Source organism: Pyxicephalus adspersus, chromosome 10 (genome assembly GCF_032062135.1).
Source record: "Pyxicephalus adspersus chromosome 10, UCB_Pads_2.0, whole genome shotgun sequence".
Taxonomy (NCBI): Eukaryota; Metazoa; Chordata; class Amphibia; order Anura; family Pyxicephalidae; genus Pyxicephalus; species Pyxicephalus adspersus.
The window spans coordinates 26,003,499-26,024,547 of NC_092867.1; the positions used below are offsets into that span (position 1 = coordinate 26,003,499).

Sequence of the window (21,049 nt, forward strand, 5' to 3'; positions counted from 1 at the left end):
CCAGACAAAAGCATGTCTGCTGTAATGCTTTACAAGCACTGCTAGTGATTGACATGAACAGTGAAGGTTTTACATTAAAGGCTCTTTGCTGACTGATAAAAACTGATGTTGTTACAGCGCAAACATGCATTCTCTGGAAACTGGGATATTTACTTAGATGTTACGAAGGTAACTTGACTTTTAAGTCATTAGTGGCTATTTTTCAAAAGGCACATTGCAATTGGGTCATGGGGAAACTCAATCTATAATCACCCATGCAGAAGAGGCCTTGGAACATATTCTTCCAAGTGCTGGCACGTTAAATAATAATAGGCGTAAAGCAGCTTTCTAAAATAGTACCTGGTCCATTTAGTGTACTGTAGAAAGCATGGCAGCTATGTAAACCCTAAATGTCTCTTTCATACACAATCTACTATTTTTTATAGATATAGATTTAGTTTGTAGGTAGCCTAATAGACTCTATATAGATTATACATCAAATTTCAGGCAAGTTAAAAGTATATAAATGAAGAATGAGAAAGGGGGAAAAACCCTCTTGTTACCGTTGTTCAGAGTTCTGTGCGTGAAATATACCCCCACTTCCTGTCCAAAGACCACATTATCACCAGGACAGGAAACGAGGACAAATACTTCACAGGACACAAAATACTAAAAGTGGTTTTCTCTTAAAGTCTGTCTGTAGCTAAAACAAAGAGAAATTACTTTACCATTGCCATCTCATTCAGATGAGTATCTATACCACACCTGAACTGTAGCATGGGTCACTTAGAAAAGCAGTGTGTAAAAAGTATGATGCTGGGTTGGACTTTTCTTTAGTTTGACAAATCAAATTTCTCCAAGTAATCATCAAGTACCATACAGAAAAGTCATACGTTAGGACTTGAATGTGAGATGTTCTAGTATATTGTACTTACAACACCTGACTATCCATTTTCCATAGATGGACTATCTTACACTTCCTTATGTAGATATTTTTATCTGGCTGTGTCTTCCCTTTCCCTCAGTTTGTATATGTGTGGATGTCTGAGTTAGTGCAGCACATTTCTATATTATTCTGGTGCAGTGATTCCTGTCACTTTGTGGCTGCCTCAATTACCTTGACTGACTGATATATATTTACAGCACAGCATCTTTGGAATTCCTGATTTTGAGACGAAGAACATTTTTTAAATGTTAGCCATGCAAAACCATGCAAAACCCTTAAAATAATCTATTTAAATATGGTTTTGGTTTATCACCTGCTGCCAGCAAGGATGGCCATTTTGTAAGCTAATGCTGAATCCATTGGGTAATCTTGTACATTGTGCTGCTGTGAAGTGGCAGGTGACAAGACACCTAAATCTCCCACAAGAAATGTTCCTGTTCATAAAGGTGTCCCATGTTATATATCACTTGGTTTCCGTATTGTTTTGAGGTCTGGAACTGTATGATTTGCATGTGCTCTGACATTGTGTGGTTACTAAGGTAAGCCCTACACCAATGATATATAAATGGATTTCCAAACCTCCCCAAAGGCAGCTGCATGGTCTTGTTGTTGAACAGGTTTTAATTTGTAATTAGCAATATGCGTGTATAAAGAAGCATTCGTGATTCCACAAATATTCATTTGAATTCTCTACAAGCTCAACAAAATTTTACTGAGGCTAGCAGAGCCAGCACCATACAATGACCATCACAGGGACATGATTATTTTAATGAGTATCATGGAAGAAATATAAATTAAATAGGTGTGGGAGGGAAAAGGAGCGATATTAACATATTTGGAGACACTTTATTGTAGGGAAGGACTGTGAATTTTGGTCTGTGGGGTAAACACAACAAGCTAGCCCTTTGAAGGTCAAAGCAAATTTCAGTGGGCTATAGAAAATGTTACCTACAAATTTGCTATGGTGCCATATTGATTGTTGAACACAGTTACAAGTGGTTGTTTTTAATGGATATGGTTTAATATAACGCCCTTTTTGCAGCATCTCTTTATCTCAGTATTTGGTTGAATGACTTTGATCTGCAAAGTAATTTGATGCTGGAAGACTTCCCTTTGTCAGATGCCTTGATTGCAGACCAGGTAGCTGATATCTGTATGATGGCCTTCATTATTCTTGACAATTTCCTAGGATTACACAGCATGCTTTTTATTCTCTATTTTGGCTGTTTCTTTTTTATGTCCTTTACTGAGCGAAATAAACACCTAAAATCTTATTTACCTGGTTGTATATATTTAATATATTTTAAGACCAGATCTTACCAAATATCAGATTTTTTGCAGTCTTCCTTCAATTTGGAAACCTTTCATGCAATCAAATTTATATGTTCATTTCCAAACTTTGGATCATATTGGGTCAGGACAAGTTAATACACCTAAAAGAACACAAAGACTGTATCCCATAATAATACATCTTGTCACTGATCAAAAATATTTTATCTGTGTGATATAGCGGTTTGAAGGGTTTATCCACTATAGCCCAGTGTATTCTGCCTCTATAAAAATTACCAAATAATTGTGCAGGTGGCTACTATTTATGGGTTAAACCAGTGCTGTTATAAATGTGGATTTAACTCATATAATGACTATGAGTGTATATGATTTCAGTCCTTATTTGAAGAATCTGTTGTTATAGCATCTACGGTGTATTTGATGTATGTGCAACTTAAGAATACAAACATGATGTCTAGGCATGTGCTTGTTTACTTATTTCTGTTATCACTGTGGGTTTAAATGTGAACTTATGTCATCCTATTGTTTTTTTTTTTGTTGTTTTTTTTTTAACAGAACGACATTACTCCCTTACACGTGGCTTCCAAGAGAGGTAACGGTAATATGGTGAAACTCCTGCTTGATCGAGGAGCTAAAATCGATGCCAAAACAAGAGTAAGTTAACATAGTAATATAGTCTAAGATAGATTAGAGGGTGGAACCATTTAATACAGTAGAATTGTTTGTCTTGAATATTTTTTGTCTAACTTTGAAGATGCCAGGGTTTGTACACACCTCTTTGGTGTTTGGGGTGAAGACTGCAATTATCATTGGAGTCAGAGGAGACAAGGAGTCTCTATCTTTCCTGCATGTTTTTTTTTTGTATTATGAATACATGGGCTTATCAGTATTTGCTCATTGATCTTTTATTTCTAAAGGGCCTGTTTGCAGAATTAAGGGAAACATTTGACTAATCTCCAAGTTTTTTCTCCCTTGGTCCTATTCTCTTTACCTGATTTTGTTAACTGACTTACAAAGATGAAGGAAGTACTGTAAATATTCCTAAGAAAATAAAAGGCTTATTGAAGTGAACCATAATAAAGAAAAGTAGTTTAAGGTCACACTGGGACATTCATTTGCACCAAAAATAAGGAACATGTTTGAGAAAATGTTCCCCTTGCTCTCCTTTCATTACTTTGGCATTACCACTTTCAAAGTTGTAAAAATAGTTTTTTGTTTTTTGATTTTTTTGAGTGAATAGGTCTCTTTGCCTTTTCCTAAAGGAATGAATAGAGGAGTACAATGAGTAAAGTACCCTTAACCCATTCCCTCAAAGAATTATATAGGAAACCTAGAAAAAGAAGACACATTGAGAAATATAGTGGTTTATAAGAAATCACCTTCATTAATGTCCTTCATTAAATCCATTGCCAGCCATGGTGTCCAGCTTTGAAAATCCACAAGAGCCACAATGAACGCCAACTGCGATACTGCTACTTCAAGGACAGATTATCCAGTCATTGCTTTGTAAATACAGAAGAAATCAGGTTTATTGTTTTCATTTTTAGAAACTGTCAATGACTAATTTCTTGATGAGTGGTTGATTTGCCATTATGATGTTTAGGGGTACTTATTTTTTTTTTTTTTGGAACACCTGATTATACTGCTGCATTTTACAAAGGACATTTGAATCCTTCACATAAATCTATATGCCCCAGAAGAGCTTACAGTTTATTATCCCTGCCACTGTTAAAACATATTTTACACATGTAAGGGCAAATTTGCAGGTCAAATAATGCCCTGATGTGTTATTTTGCAGTATTATCTGCTTTTATCTGCCTGCAGGGTTCATAATACATTATATAGTGTGTGGACTGTCATGTATCAAACCTACAAATGTAGGTTCCCCAAATGTTTAAAAAGCAAATCACAGGTATGCCTGACCCTGAAAAGAGAACATGAAACATTACAAGGCCTGTGCACCACTAGCTTGTTCTCTGCAACCCACATATTAATCGTTAGGTCAGATTTGAATGGCAGCGGTACCAGCTGAATGGAGACCAGCTGGAACCTGTTAAAAATAAGTATTTCTAATTCCCTGCCAGCTCACTTTGGGAAATCCTGTACAGCACATTTGGGCCAGTGCAAAGAAAAAAATGGCACTTAGCAACTCTACTCTGAGCAGAAAAACTACATGAAAGGTCTGTTTATCAAAAGCATCTTCAGATATCATACATTTTAATGAGAGCGTCTGGAAGGCAGAAACATTTTTGACTTAGATGCTGAATGTGCATTTAGCTTATAACTCACGCATCATGTCTTACGTAAAGCTGATACTGCAGTATTGATTTTCTGGAGAGCAGCCAGTCCTTTTCTTTCTGAATTATATATAAATGGACCAGAAGGTGAGATTGAACCTATTTCCTGTTACCAGCTCATGTATGTTGCCTCTCAAAAGACCAATACAATCTCCAATGGTTGAAACATGCAAACTGTTTTATATATCTCAGAATTTGTAATATGTACAACTAATGTTGTAGTACACATGTTCCTATTACTGTACAGCCAGATAGGTGACATATATAGATCTTGATTAAGCAATGTATCTTCTTGATTCAGCGGTTCAGTTTTATGTGTCACCTCCCCTCCTTCAGCTTCCATACTGCACGGAGAACCAGCATCATCATCTCTGTTGAGCAAGGGACTGATCTCGTAAAGCTGACCCAGCAAGCAGTAATATTAAAAAGGGAAGCAAGACAGTGATCTTACTGACTAGCAGTACCTGTGTGTCATAGAAATGGCGCTGACAATTAAATCTTTAGCAAGTAAAACATTAAACTTGTACAGGTTTTGAAAGAGATGCCAATTCTATTGATAGACATGGATATAAATAATCCAATATTGATGCATTATTGATGGACAGAGTGTTGGTGATTGCTTTGAACCTGCAGTGTATGTTTTTACTTTTTTCTTTTTGTCACCTCCAACCCCAACAACACATGCGCTGTTTTAGATAAAAAAAAAATATATATCCATACATGCAGTAGACTGACCATTTCTTTACTGAGTTAAAATTAAATTGCCCTGATAAAGGGACAAATTAACACACAAAGTACATTTCAATAATTTACTAATAACAAGTAAAGTGCCCACAGAGACACAATTAGCAGAGTTCTGACACAACCAGACACATTTTTGCTGTGACACAATATTTCTGCGCAGAAACAGCTAAAACATGTCCACACACACAATCAATATACAAAATTACATTTTTGGTTATGTTTTTGCAGTAAAATTGTGGTCCATTGCTGCTGCAAACAAAGATATAGAGGAGGTTGTGGAAGAAGGACAAGCTATGGGTGGGTAGCTGAAAAGGATCTGTATATGGCAATACAAGTATGTAAAGGGAAAGGAAAGTTAAGGCTTGGCCTGATAATCTCTGTAGACCATAGCTAACACAAATCCAATTAGCCCAGGCAGCTATGTGCTACCCCTGGCAGCCATTGCACCCTAAGCCATGGTATATGGGTTCACTTTGGGGTTCTGTTGCCTATTGTGTCTTTCACTGCTTATAGGGAGTCGGCAATATTATGTCAGTTTTTTCACTACTACAATTCCTGTAAATTGTGCATATATTTAAAGTACGAACCTAGCATTTACAAATCTAGCATAAAGAGAACATCAAACCTGTTTAATAGCATAGACATTTGCTAAATGCAAGTCATTTGTTGTCTGAACACTACCTCTCAGCATCCCTAAAGCTGGACAACAGCATCTTCCACAAGTTCAGGCATTTTACGCATTAGGCAACTTAGCCCAAAGTGTTTTCTTTTCCAGATGTTAACCATTTAAATTTAATAAAATATGTCTGCTATGGGGCTCCTTGCAGCACTCTTACTGTAGTAATGGGAACATGCTACAACGCTGGGAGCTTATAACCACTGACTGGAGACTTAACAAGGTTCATCACCAGAGGGTGACATTAGTCAAAAGCTGTCCTAATAAATATATGTACAAGATGAATCTGTACTTTCAGTTGGGATTAAGGAAGACAAATGATAGAGCCAGTTAGTATATGTAACATACTTTAAAATACACACTCCTTGTAACTACACAGAATAAAAACAATAAATAATAATTTTACTTACATATCAGTTTATATTACAGCAAAAGATATATAAACATGAGCATGATAATTCAGAAATGAGTTCTGGTGACACTAAACAGATGAAGCAGCAATAGCAAAATCATTGCTCAGCACCCCAAATTAAAGGTCTTTATTACTGTGTATAGTCTGGAAACAAAATTTTCTTGTCCCATATATTATAAAAATCCTGTAAGTTATTGTGCTACCAATATTATCCTTATGTATACAAAAACATAGCCGCTATCACTTTGAAAATACTGCTTTTTATATCCATTTGAGCCCCTGAAATCTGACTTTTATCAGTTTGATAGCTAGTCTGCATTTGGTCCTGCAGACAATGCTGCATCAGCAAAGCTTTCTCTTCTTGACTAACAGTGCCGCCCAGTGTACAGATAACTGCTATTGCAGTACTTGGATTGTATGCAGTAATTGATTTATTACATCTTTTTATTTTGTTACTATTTATATTAGCAGACATACATGGATAGAATTTTGGACTGAGATGCTTTATCTTCACAGGCCAATAGATTGAAATACTGCCTACATGTTTGCCAAGCATGCAATAGTGCACGAATATAACCGATATTTGCTACTTTCCAGGATGGTTTAGGAAGCCCATCTCTGAAATAGTAAGGGGAACAAGGCAAAATGTTTTGACTGGCCTTTGTGCCTACTTAGAATATAAATAAACCAAAACTTCACTTTTTAATAAGGAAGGCATTCATTGTTATTATTTTTGATGAAAAAAAAATCTGGAGAGAAATACTAATGAAGGCTCTAAAGTTCGGAATTTTATTTTAAACTATTTTTATATTGGCTGTCTGTGCATTGTCAATTTCTTATTAATACGCCAAAAAGCTGACCAGTGAACTGTTACAAAGTGTGCCAGAATAAACGGCGACCAAACACACAAATGTGAAAAAAAGTTTTCATTTTATATACAAATTAAAATGCATATGCAGCACTTTTTTCTTGAATAAGCCCTAATGAAGGGATGTAATTACCTTGAAATGTGTTACCTCTAAGTTATCAGATATACAACCTATATAATGTCCACATTGTAATCACATATGAATGTGTCTGGCATCCTCTTTATTTTTTAATCCAGTACAGTTAATTTTCAGCAATTTTATAAAATAAGGTTAGCATTCTACATCAGGGTTTAACGAAGTAGATTATGTGTTAGGTTAGCATTAGGGGGTTATTTTAACTGTTCGAAGTTGTTGGAGGATAACTCATCTGTTGAAAATATTATAAAAGCAAACTAGCTTAATATAGTCACAGTATACGTCCAGTGTGCCATTACTGCAATTACTTTACTTCTGTATGTATTACAGTAACTTGAATGAGTGAAAACCTTTAAGATCAAGTTTACTGTGATAATTTTGATATATGAGTTAGGCTGTATGACTCTAGCAGTGTGCAAAGAAATCAGAGTAATCAATTTCAGTACAGAGGGGCCTGTGCAACTGTGCAAGAGGTAATGCTGGAGTTCAACTTTAGGAATATTGCATAATACACATTAATGCTTTTTACCTCCGTCATCCTCATTTTAGGAAAGTTGTTTCAAGTCAATACTCTAGAGGTAACACGCATCAATGGGCACACTGGAAAATGGTTTGCCAACTTCAAGGTCAGACAAGAGTACACATAGCTAAAACTACTTAAGGGTTTAAGTGCACATGAATGATGGTTCTGATTCATACAGTATAAACTTTTTATTAACTAAAAACTTTCTGCTTTTCTAGGATGGTCTGACACCTCTTCATTGTGGTGCAAGGAGCGGCCATGAACAAGTTGTGGAAATGCTACTGGACAGAGGAGCTCCTATTCTATCCAAAACCAAGGTCTGTGTAACTACTATCTACACGACTAAAGCTAAAATGCCACTCTGTATGTAGAGAGGGTTAAGAAAATCACGAATCTGTTCTAGAAGATTAAATAGAGATTATGCAGCCCTTGGTACAAAAATTATGCTGCAGACATAATGCATAGCCATTCTACATAATAAATTTGAAACATATTTGGATTGGACATAGAGGTAGAGTTGTCTTCTCCTTACCAAAACTTAGCTTGGATTTTAGATGCATTTAGCTCAAATCCTTTCTTTAGTTCATTTGTTCTGTTGTTGAATTTCCCAACATATTTCTGGAGTTGGCCAGTAATAACACCAGGTAAAGTTGAAGCAAAATGATTTATATACCAAGGTCCATTTTAGGTATTATTGGGTATAAGCCATTTTGGTCCTGGTAGTGTGATGGCATGAAAATTGACTTGGAAACAGTGACATCAGAACCTTGGGCACCAACACTGGTGACGCCACTTGTGATAGGAATATTGGAGATGGAAATACCCACTAGTTTTCTAAGGTTCAGACTTTCAGACTGTGGGTAAAGGATAATAAGAAGTGCTAGGATAAAGGCCCAGAAATGTACATCTTCAAAACTAAGTCTGCATTTGTATCTCCTATATTACTATCCTAACATATTCTCTAAATTTTTTGCTTGCAGAAAAAATTATCCGGTGCACATTTTTTTCAAATGTACAAAGCATTTTATTATAGTTTTTGATGATGGGTAGTTTTCTTTCTAATAGATAAAGTAATAATATTTCCACTGTTCACACATTCAAGTCATTTAGAAAAGCCTTTTGTTCTGTATTGAAGACCTACCCACCTAAGGCAGCCCTAAAGGCCAACCTTTCAATTATATCCATGTGGGAAAGTTCTTCCAGTTTAAATTTCAGCCTACGTAAGTGAAAGAAATGTATTCTTTGCTAGCTGCATTTTATGTCAGTAGATGATTTACTCTATGTCAGTCTTGTAATTCCTCAACATTCCATGACCATGTATATGCAGATAAAGCCTTGAGTTACATAAAAAGTTCTGTATCTGATGCGATAGGATCCAGGCCTGGGTTATTCATGCCCTGGACAAAAAATCACTGTTGATGTGTGTGTCATTATCTCATGTGACCATATGCCTTGCAGTTTGTCCAAGACAAATGTTTAACTGTTTGTAGATTCCTGTTAACCCAGTGAAAACTGGTTTTTAATAGGGAACTGTGACATATTATATAGAAAACCAGTTGAGCCTGAATTGTACTGCAGAATCATCACATTGTTTAGGACACTTAAGATAGACGTCTTTCTTAAGTACTAACAGAATGGGATTTTGTTTATGTTTTCTGTAAAATACTTTGTGTGTATATACAGATGTCCATGCATACCACAATGTCATGTTCATAAATAAATAATCCCAGGAGTCTTATACCGTGCAATACATCTTCAATTGATTGAAAGGGCAGAGAATACCAATATTAGGAAGGGGTGGGATGTAGCTACTCATCTCTACTTTATCTGCTGAACTAATTGAATTTATTACTATAACACTGCACCCCCATGGCCTACCAATTTAACTGGCATTTTTTATATATAGGAATAATATATTGGACTATGCCATAAGTTGAAGAAGGCTTATTAGGCATAAATAATTGGAGCCACCAATGTTGACATGTTTTCAATGGGCTATCATCATGATTAGGATCACCTTTTAGAATAAATATGCATATAAATTTGCCTATCATAGCCATCTACCCTTGGATAGAGTAGGGGAGTAGGGAAGGAAAGGATAGGGATTTTTCAGAAGTTCTGAAGTTCAGAAATTGGAATGAGAACAGACAAATCTGTTCTTTTTTTTACATTTTTAAAGAGATTTCTGCTCATCTGTGGGCAGCCTAAAAATTAAACATTTGGTGGATCAAAAATATATTTGTTTAGACCGATGTGTGTCCGGAACCAAGCTATATTGCATAACTACATAGTGACTTGATAGGTGACCCAGGACCTGGCTTGGCCTGGAAAAGTAGCCTGGATCACAAGGCTTTTTGATCATTAGTACTGATCCTTTGGCCAGCAAAATATTTACAAATAGGTGCTTTTACATTGTGTAAGCATTTGTTATTATTTGTTGTTGAATGGTATTTTGCTCAGGAAATTACCGTTTTTGCAAAGACTGGGAAGAAAAAAATTGTTTTCAATGGTTAAATGTGAGTCTGCCAAGCCTACATGAGTAAATTACCTTCCCAGTGTGTTTTTTGGGACAGTTTTGTCAAAACCAGTCTTCTGTTCATCTAAAATGCCTCTGACTTTGTCTATTTGTTCACAGAACGGTCTGTCACCCCTGCACATGGCAACTCAAGGAGATCATTTGAACTGTGTTCAGCTGCTGCTCCTACATAATGTTCCTGTGGATGATGTCACCAATGACTATTTGACTGCTCTACATGTTGCCGCCCACTGTGGACATTACAAAGTTGCTAAAGTCCTCCTGGATAAGAAAGCCAACCCTAACGCCAAAGCACTGGTAGGTGCCAAAGTTTAATATTTCTGTATGATTGTTGTTTTCACCTTCATAGGATGCTCATGCCTAGAATTCAAGTACAATATTACATGGTAAATAATCAATTCAAAATAATTAAATACCAAGGCAAATATTTCTAAAATACTTATTTACAGTTACCGAAAATACTATTGTTATAGTTTTCGCCGCAAAGAACATGTATGGAAGGTTGAAATCATTAGTAAATTGATCTGCGCAACGGTTCCAGATTTGCGGATAGGCAAAAAGTCTTTAAAAGTCCCATGAACCGGAAGAACTGCTGTCTGTCATCAGTTGGGATCAGCCAACCATCTACTTATCTCTACAGGCTGGAAGACATTTAAAGACTACTGGTTCAAGACATTCTATACCGTAAACATACACAGTGAGCCAAAATTAAAAACTATAAAAGACAAAGTTGTGGACCAAACTTGAAACTGAAATAGCACCGCTACTACAATTCCCTGCAAGAAAACAGTCCAATGCAGAGCCTAATGTTAGGAGTGGCTGGAACTCTCTCTTCACTGAAATAACACCTCTACTACATTTCCCTGTGTCTATAAAACAGTCCAATGCTGGTTCATAGACGCGAGTGATGCCTCTACTACAATTCCTGGCATTACCTACGTCTATAAAACAGTCCAGTGCGGGGCCACGCATAGGCAGAGAGGCCTCTGGCCTATAGATGCAAGTAATGCCAGGAATTGTAGTAGCTAATTGTACCTATTTCAGTGCAGGGGCGGGCTAGCTGCAAATCATATTTAGGACTCCTTTGGGGGCCAAAAAGAAGGACGTTGCGGGCCAGAGTTTGTCAACCCTGATCTAAAGCAAGGCAAAATTTGACGGTTACAATTGACCTGAAAAAAAAAGTTTTCTGGAAACTTATGGTAACTTATGTGGGCAGTTTCACAACATAGCAGTTTTGAAAAGATTTGGCCTGGAATATGAAATAACTCTTACATTTAGATACGTACATTAAAGTTACGTAAGATTACGTAATATTTTGAAACTAACTCATGTTTTGATGTTACTTAAGTTAGAAAAAATGTAATTAACCTTGGATATTCCAACTTTGTTGAAGCTGATATTTGTGTCAGTCTGAGATTTTCTTCCCTCAGTGCATGCGTTCTCTTGTCACTTTCTACAGTGTATGATTTATTATTTAAGCCTGTCTGCTGTGATTTCTTTTTAACTATGAGACATTACAGCAGATCCTGTATTTTGCTAGTTATATGGCTTTTCATGTCACGGGAAGGAAGTCTGACTTATCCGCCATAAAGTAAAATCTCTGCATTGGGTGAAAGACTGTCATGCTGTATATCTCATAGTGGAAAGTTAATACCTTGAGTCAGATCTGGTGGTAGAAATTAAAATGTTAGACTTTCACTGAGTTTTGGAAGAGGTGGTTGGGGTTTAAAGGAATAAGAGAGAAAAATCTGAATATTAACATACTGCAATTATCCTATGGGAACAAAAGGATATAAGGTAGAATGCATTCTGATCAACAAATATTTTGCCCAATTTTTTAATGCTGCCAGTACCATTTGGTTACCACCTGTGGTCACTATAGAAAAAAATTTAGCCGCTAATTTTGGTAAAATCTTGAACAAAGCTAATTGATATTTAAGGGCCACACATAGGTTTCCTTTCCTTTTTTTCTAACATGTGTATACATACCAGTAGCATTCTGTAATTGTTTTTATATTTTACATGTGTGAGAAAATTATTTCCCTTTTTTTCCCTTTTATAATTTATGGTCAATAAAAAAGGAAATAAACTTTCTTGATAATGTGTGAGTGTCACCCCTTCTACACAATGTCATCCAACAATCTGTCATCTTGTTTTATTAGTTTCCTTTTCTTTTGTAGCTTGTTAAAATACCAGTTAATGATAGCTTGACTTTTGGAGGATCCAGAAGTTCCTTATCAGCAGGTTGCCTCATGGTTCTATTCATGTCAAATCAACCCAATGAAGCCTGGATATTGAATAAAAGCAACCCATTGCACTTATTAGACCCTAACATCTCTTACTGACAGTGTGATCCAAAGAAAATTACTCCTGCATTGTGTCCTTTCTTTGACTTTGCTGCTAGAACTAATAGTCATTTTTTCTATGTTTGTGGTCCAGTCTAAACGTTTAAAAGACCCATAGCATCTACTACAAAAAACCCATTGCCACACCATTGGTGGCAATAAAAAATAGAAGTATTTTCATATGAAGTAGGCACAAATGTAAGAAGCTGTAAGGGCACCCCCATCCCAGTTTCAGCCAACACCAGTAATGAATAATGATGGATTGAATTAACAAATATAAAAAGCGCTTAGAAAATGCAGCGTGAACAAACTTTACTAGCTAAGTCTTAATTTATCAAGTCATTTGTTAAGCAAGCTGCTGATCTTTTACTATAATTCTGGTGTAAATCTGATTGCAGGCTGTCAGTGGTCTGATAGGACTGCATTAAAGTGTCAGTTTTTTCTTCCATTAGTTCTGAACTTATAATTAGGCAGAGTAGGCTGTAGGTACATTGACATATATTTCCTTATTTTTACCATAATTAATAAGAATACATTTACTTTCTCCAAGCTTATTTACATATTGTGATAATATACTAAGTCAGCAGTAAAAAATGCAAAAGGTGATCCTAGCAAAGGCAGTGATTTTAAACACAAAGGTTATGTGCATTCAACAAAATAAACATTTTATTGCCGGAAAGCTTTGTAAATTTATGGTGGCTGTTCCATTAACTAATGCCTTTGCTGCTTTAAACCCAAGTCATGTTTGTAACAAGGTAAAAGAACACCCAGTCTGTAATATGCAGAGTCTGTATTTCATCTTTCCAGTTCTTTCTCTAGTGCTGGAAAACTTAGTATGAGGCCATATCTGCTAACATAATTTAATCCACATCCGTTTTTTTATATATACCAGTATATGTAGTAAAAGCTTTCTTTCCATTATATGAATTTAAAAAAAATGTAAGGCAAACTATTTCAGGTGGGTTTATTAAGTAATGAAACCATGTTGATCATCCAGATCATGAAATAATAAGTAGCAGCTAATCAAATTTACGTGAACTAGTTCTGTCTTGTTGCATATCTATTCATAGCTACATGGGTAGTTCAGCCACCTGTATTACCATGGATTGTGTCAGGACAAATGTTAATTGTCCAAGAACAGTATAGGGAGCTGTTTGGATAAACAGCAAAATGCCAAATGCCTTCAATATTACAGACAAAAATCCAGATGAATCTGACTACTACATGTAGGTCAGGTTAGAAAGAGGTCAACATCAAGTCATATATACCTGTACACATTCTGAATAATCCCAAAGGCCTCTCAAATTGATTTCAAACAGATGTTTATGACCCAAGCCCAATGCTTGTCAACGTATGGCCCCTTTCACGCTTTTAATGCTGCTCACAGCCACATGGCAATCTGCCAGGTGCCCATAAGCTGCAAACTGCAGTGCAGTTGCTCTCCAGGAAAAGCCAGAAGCCAGAAGCCAGAAGTGTAGCCAGAAGCATCTTGTCTACTGCAACGGTGTGCTTCCATTCAGTTGAATAGGAAAGGTTGGGAGCGTGATTATGTCTGTGGTAGAACACTGCAGTCAACCTTAAGTCTAAAATGACATTATAAATTGGATTGAGCAATTGTGGTAAAATCCTATAAAAACAGGTCCAATGCAGTTAAACTTATATTTTAAAATGCAATAGTTGATTTTAATGACTATAGCTAGACTGAAGCCTATTACATTTTGTATTTTTTGGTGTCTTCATTATAGACATTTCTTTCACATTATAAAGCTGCCCTCTTCACAATAATTCGTTTGAAAAGAAATTGCCTTGTGTCATAAAGGTTAACATTTGAAAACACTAGCAAAGCACTAACTATTGTACTGTCTCATGTCTGGGAATAGGGCCAAGGTGATAGATATATTTTGTAGCTAATGAGATTTCTCTTTCACTTGTTGCTGATTTATTGTCACTGTGAACAAGTATTAAAGCAAGTTACAAATGCAGCCACATTCATCTCCAGACTGTACTCTAGCTCACAACAGTGCACTTTACCTTAAAGACGAGCTCCTAGTACAAGTGGGCATATCCTCCAATTTGGTGCTCTAATTGATTTTTCCAGTAGGTAACAGGACACACACATGTACAATACTTGACTTTCCAATTTACTTATTTCCCAAATTATTAAATCTTGTTCAGATTTGCTTAATTTTTTTGTATATTTCCTGACTTTTGTACTTTCTTGATATTTATATATGTTAATATTTGCACCATGATTGAAGACCAAAAAATATCAGTTAATCATAAACAGTTTGCTGTTGAATTTACTACAAATATGATCAATCTATCAGATAAAAAATTCGATAGAAGGTGAATATCAACCAACATGTGGAAAGTACAGGTCATGCAAAAGCTGATGTCTTGCCTTTCCTCGAAACGTGCACATAGATAAGAAAAATGGAAGTTTTGTTTTTTTATCATTTGACTGATGCCAGATGGGATTTCTTGGTATCTGACTTGTTGTCTTAGCAAGCAAGCATAGGAAGCGTGCGAGTGAGAGAGGTCAGGTTACTCATCATTCTGGCATGCTTGGTATCCTCGGATTCATGTATTTAATAATATAGAAGCTTTTCAGTATTTTTGACATTGGTTGCATCTTGACTACTTTATTATATTGAAACATATTTAAATATACTTTATAAGCTGTTTTATACTTTGTGTCTTGATCAAGTGCCTTGTACTCTGGCAGTTGCCAGTGCAGTCTGCTAGAAATTAAGAGTTCTGCAGCTTTGGTACAATGGTGCCACATTTTTTGTTGCCAGCTATAAATTGTTTTCAGTGCATAGACACAGTTCATGCCCAAAAACGATTTCTCCAAGATCTTTGAGGCCAACTTTTATTTGTGGTTCCTATTGGTATTCTGGCTAAAACCCTCGCCTGCCTCCTGGTTTCTAGATTAACTCAGGGAGGGATGGTAAAAACATTGTCCTCAGGGCCATCACAAGAAAAATATGTTGGGCTGCAGAACTGTGTAATTTTTTATTAGTTTTTTCTTTCAATACAATTTTATCAAAATTTCAAAAAGCATAAGGAAAATTTAATAGTTAGGGTGAGGAAATATAGGATGGCATGGTAATTTTATTTAGACTGGTCCAAACAATTTTTACAAAACAATAGACGTCTTGTTCAGCTCGTAAAATACTTTACTGTTTATAGCATATATTAGTCATGCTACAATAAATTATGTTGTCGTAAACCCACTTCTTCCACCAGTAATTGTTGTAGCACAATTTATGTAAAATGTATTTAGCCCACAAAAACATGCCCCTAACTTGAATAAAATACATATATTGGACCTGTACTTTACCAGTTAAAACATTTTGTATTTCAGTGCTGAGATTCCCACAGCGGTGCAACTAATCACATCCCAATTTTGTAAGGCAGCATTGTAAACAAACCTAATTTTTGTAAAATATATCTTTATTTAATTTTACAGAAATCAGAAAACAAAATAAGGAACTATATCGTAAATAGAACACAATATCAAAAGAGAGAACAAAAAGAAAGGGGGTGGGGGGAATCAGTTGACCGTAACAAGGGTACATAAACCTATAACATAAATCACAGTAGCCATACAACTATTATAATCCAACAAAAGTTGCAGTAAGCATAAAACAAACCTAATTTTATGAAGCAGTTCAGTATCCCGCACAAAGTAACTACATACATTCTTCGTTGATAAATAGGTACAGCAGCTCAACAAAATGGTTCTCCGTACTGCGTGGTCACATGCTCACAAATGCAACTCATGCTGCATGTCAAGTGCATGTGGCCAAGTTCATGACAAAACTTTGTACAAAAATCAGATTATTGGAACTTGATAAAGAATTGTGGAAAATGTCACTTTATAGGAAAATGACTATATATTAAAAAAGGAATGTACTGATTGGTGACTACAGTCCCATATTACATTTGATCATGCTCCAAATGTTGTACAGGTCAATGAAAAAGCCCCATCTGTCACAACAATTTATCAGTCCAGTTCAGTGGTGTGCAGCCTTACAGTTGCCTCTTTTTGCTGAGCTTAGAGAATTCATACCCTTGAAAATCTGAAGACAGTCAGTATAATGCAGGAGAAAAAATGTTGTTCTATTTCAGGGGTTATATCTGCGGTACTAAAGGAAATATGTAATACCTTTCTCAATGCAAGACTTTCAACGCAAGTCCAAAAATGTCCCTTTAAATTGTCTTGCAACATATACAAGTCTGTCAAACACGTGGTTTGTTTTTGCCGCTGTCCAGACATTTAGTTAGGAGAGAATGATGTATATGGATATTATTTGTATAGATGTAAAAAAAAAAACAAAGGCTGTAATATTGGCAAACTAATGGAAAGCTTTGTGTGATACAATGATAGCAAACAATACTTTAAATCTGTTTTTGCGAATATTGAACCTTATGCAACCACCAGCCATAGGGAGGGCACTCATTTCCTGTTGTTAATTTAGTTCATTATGATGACATCTGTTCATGTACAGCAAGGACACATTCAATGTATTGACCATGTTAGTACATTTTATCAAACTCTATTTTTTTCTATATTTACATGTATTTAGATCAGACATCCGAGAGTAGCTCTTACAGTCTGCTGTAGATTTCTCAACTAATCCTTCACCATGGTGCGCCATTCCCTCCAACAAAAAGAAAACGCCATCTGTTGTACTTAGATTTTATTCAACAGCTTCTGTTATTTTCTCTTTCAGTTTAATAAGGTCAACTTTTTTAATATACATTTCTATATAGCAGCTTGTTTATAATGCTTTAAAAATACATTTGCATGTTTAGGAATACTAGTAACAGCACATTTGCAAACTATATTTAAAGTTGAATAGTTGGAGTAGGAAATGTAAGCACTATAGTTGAAAATCCTAATTTAAATCATGCTTTTGTTGTCTTTAATACAGAATGGCTTCACACCACTTCACATTGCCTGCAAGAAGAACCGAACTAAAGTAATGGAGCTTCTCCTAAAGCATGGGGCATCCATTCAGGCTGTCACAGAGGTAAATGATAACATTTCTGTTATAGTACAAAACGTTGGAGCAACTATACTATAACTATATTTTTTTAGCTTGTCAATTTGTAATTATATTCTATAGAAACCATTGACTTATTGATAGGGGCCATGATGTGGTTGATTTAATTTTGGAAGAATTATTGTTAAATTCCAATGACCCTACATTTGTATAATCATATGTTTTGCTTCATCCACAGTCTGGACTGACGCCCATCCACGTTGCTGCCTTCATGGGACATGTGAATATTGTTTCCCAGTTAACGCATCATGGAGCCTCACCTAACACAACCAACGTGGTGAGTATTTGTTTTTGTTTTTTTACATGAATGTTTTAAGGAGGAATATGAAGAATGCCATTGTTTGTCTCCTTTTAAAAAATGCTAGCTGCCTGTCCTGTGAATTTAGTACCTTCTGTATCTAAGGCCCGGAACTAATATGAAGCAATTGAAATGGTAGTAAACTGCAATAGATGCTTAGTTTAGTCTGTATACCAGCCAGGACATTATTATATATAATGATATTTTATATATGAGCCAATATCAGATTCCACTGCACACAAATTTGTGTGTATTGAGATCACAATATTTATTCAGACATGTTTAGGGGGACTGAGTGACGTGTACAGAAGTAGTTACTTGTTAATAGGTTATTCTGCTGATAGTGTCAGAATAATAACCCCCAAAAAATGCCGACTTAATATCTGTTTATTTCCCCCCATATGCGGACAGACTACAGATGTGACCAATGTGTCCCAGATGATTCCTCCAATACAAAATGAAAGTCTTAAGGTTGCCTCTGTTACACACAATATTCCTAGCTTGTCACTTCCAGCAAAGTAGACCTACAAGTTATATTCTGTTTTACAGCAGTTGCATGTCTTTGATCTCGTCTCTGTGTATTACTGGGCCACCAATAATTATTTAGAACCCTTGGTATTGGCCACAATAAGAGGTATGGTGGGCCCGGCCCCAAAGAAAGGTCACAAAGCTGTGTGACTTGAATATGAAGAAAGATCATATCTTCTTCCACGTATGACTGCATCTTCTACCCCCATTTAGATGACTTTGATTTGTTGGAAAGGTCATAAAACCAGAAAAGAAATTTAAGAAGACACCATAGAGTTGTATGCATCTGTGCCAAAAGAAGCTCCAAATTAACTTGGCAAAATTCAGAAAGAATTGAGTTTTATTTTATCAAATAATTGAGTTAATAAGCAATATCAGTTCAGTATATTTAAATTTCCCCCAAACACAAGCATGCCTCTACTGTTAGGGCAGTGAAAATGTAAAATCCCTGTAAAGGTGTGGCTATATATGTGTTAATCCAGAAATGATAAGAATTTGCTTCATTTAGCTAATCTGAGTAGACAAATTTAAAATGTCCTCATTTTGGAATGTTGGTTTGAAAAAGCCTAAAACATGTTTCAGTTCTGGGCATTACTATTATGCATATAATTTACATATCTTTCATTTCCAGAGAGTTTTTTTAGGTCAGGTTCCTTTTTTGCCTGCAGAAATTACAAAATGCTTTCGTAGAATGACCCAAAAATGCCCAAGAGCTTTTATAATGCTATATTGTATGCAAGTTAAAATAGGCATTTGGCCTCAAAAAGGATTTAGAATTTATTTTTTGTGCACTTTTTCACCCAGTCCATTGCATTTGTGATAATGTTAGATCTGAGGATCCCAAAAATTAATTAGTTTCTGCTACTGTTACAGCTGTTTTTTTTTCCTGGGTATTGGGATATGGTCTGGTGACTAATAAATGGCAGTGTGGGAACTGATTTCTTCCAGTGATTGTGGTCAGTTTCCAGGATGTATTAGAGTATGGTTTTCTGTATACAAATCCACACGTAAATCTTTGACTGTCTTCTCTCTTCCTAAAGGGAAACTATAGTGTATTTTCAGTAAGTTCAATATTCTGAGTGTTTTGATAGCAAATGTTATAAATCCAAATTTATTTCAGATTTGCTGGTTCACCCAGCTTCACTGATGAAAGTGTATCTTCTCCAGACTTGGAGAGCTGTAATAAATCAGGTCCATAGAAAGGAGTTTATAATTAGCAACCATAGGTTTGCACTGCACTGAAGTGCAGTTGTTGTGTTCTTTTTAGCATAGTTTTACTTCCCATGTTTTTGCAAAATAATTGCTATCTCACACCATAACAATTGTAAAATATAATAATTGTCTGCAAGTACTGAAGCAGCCAGATTGCCTTTGCAATGAATATTTTTGCAATGAATGCTAAATATACAAAGAAGAATGCAAATATTATATGCAATAGAAATGCTGACTCCCCAGACATTTAATACATAGGGGTCGCTCTGATGTGACAAAAGCTAATCTGTATATTTTTTAATTTTGCAGAGGGGAGAGACAGCACTGCATATGGCTGCCAGAGCTGGTCAATCAGAAGTTGTCCGATATCTTTTGCAAAATGGAGCTCATGTGGAAGCTAAAGCAAAGGTAAGTGATTATCAGGGACAACTGTTATCAACATTGCTGTGCATTTACAAATACATTACTGACCTGTACATAATCACTATTTATTGTCCCATACAGTATTATCATACTGATATTTATGTAACTGGTAACATTGATGTTACCAGTACACTATGAGGCCCACAAAGTGCACTACATTGTTTGATGAACCATTTGAGGAAAGAATTATCTAAAAAAAACTTTTATTTTCCCTTTGTGACCGGTCACATGTGTTCATCCTCTCACTTTAAATGGACAATCTAATTGGTTGCTTTGGGACAGACACTTCTCAGTAAGATTATGTCCTAATGCATTTGCTTTCTGCTGACCCGGTAAAAATTATTTAATAACTGTGTCTTTACAATAAGTATTTTGTACAGTTTAGGTATGTTTTACTATCTGTCATTCTTCATCACTGTGTTCAGGATGATCAGACACCTCTCCACATATCAGCTCGACTGGGAAAAACAGACATAGTTCAGCAATTACTGAAGCAAGGAGCATGTCCAGATGCATCAACAACATCTGGCTATACTCCACTGCACCTGGCTTCCAGAGAGGGACACGATGATGTGGCTTCTGTACTACTGGACCATGGGGCTTCCTATGCCATAGTCACAAAGGTCAGTTACTGCTACTCATTTTCAGTGTTGTGGGATGTATATTACCCTAGATTCATATCACTCTGAAAACTGTGACTGACACACATATATTTAGTATGCCATCCATGTACAATTGATAATTTTAGCTACTCTTTACTTTCT

At 35.8% G+C, this 21,049-nt stretch overlaps 1 protein-coding gene across 1 annotated transcript in view; it reads left to right on the forward strand.

Annotated features, from left to right (window-relative positions):
• The window catches only part of ANK3 (ankyrin 3), a gene marked incomplete in the record, with an annotated part of 170,436 nt that overhangs the window by 59,933 nt on the left and 89,454 nt on the right, over positions 1–21,049 (forward strand). Inside the window, 7 exon segments of the mRNA XM_072423750.1 lie at positions 2,771–2,869; positions 8,090–8,188; positions 10,507–10,704; positions 17,693–17,791; positions 18,003–18,101; positions 20,172–20,270; positions 20,711–20,908. Of these exon segments, the coding sequence (XP_072279851.1) occupies positions 2,771–2,869; positions 8,090–8,188; positions 10,507–10,704; positions 17,693–17,791; positions 18,003–18,101; positions 20,172–20,270; positions 20,711–20,908 (891 nt within the window).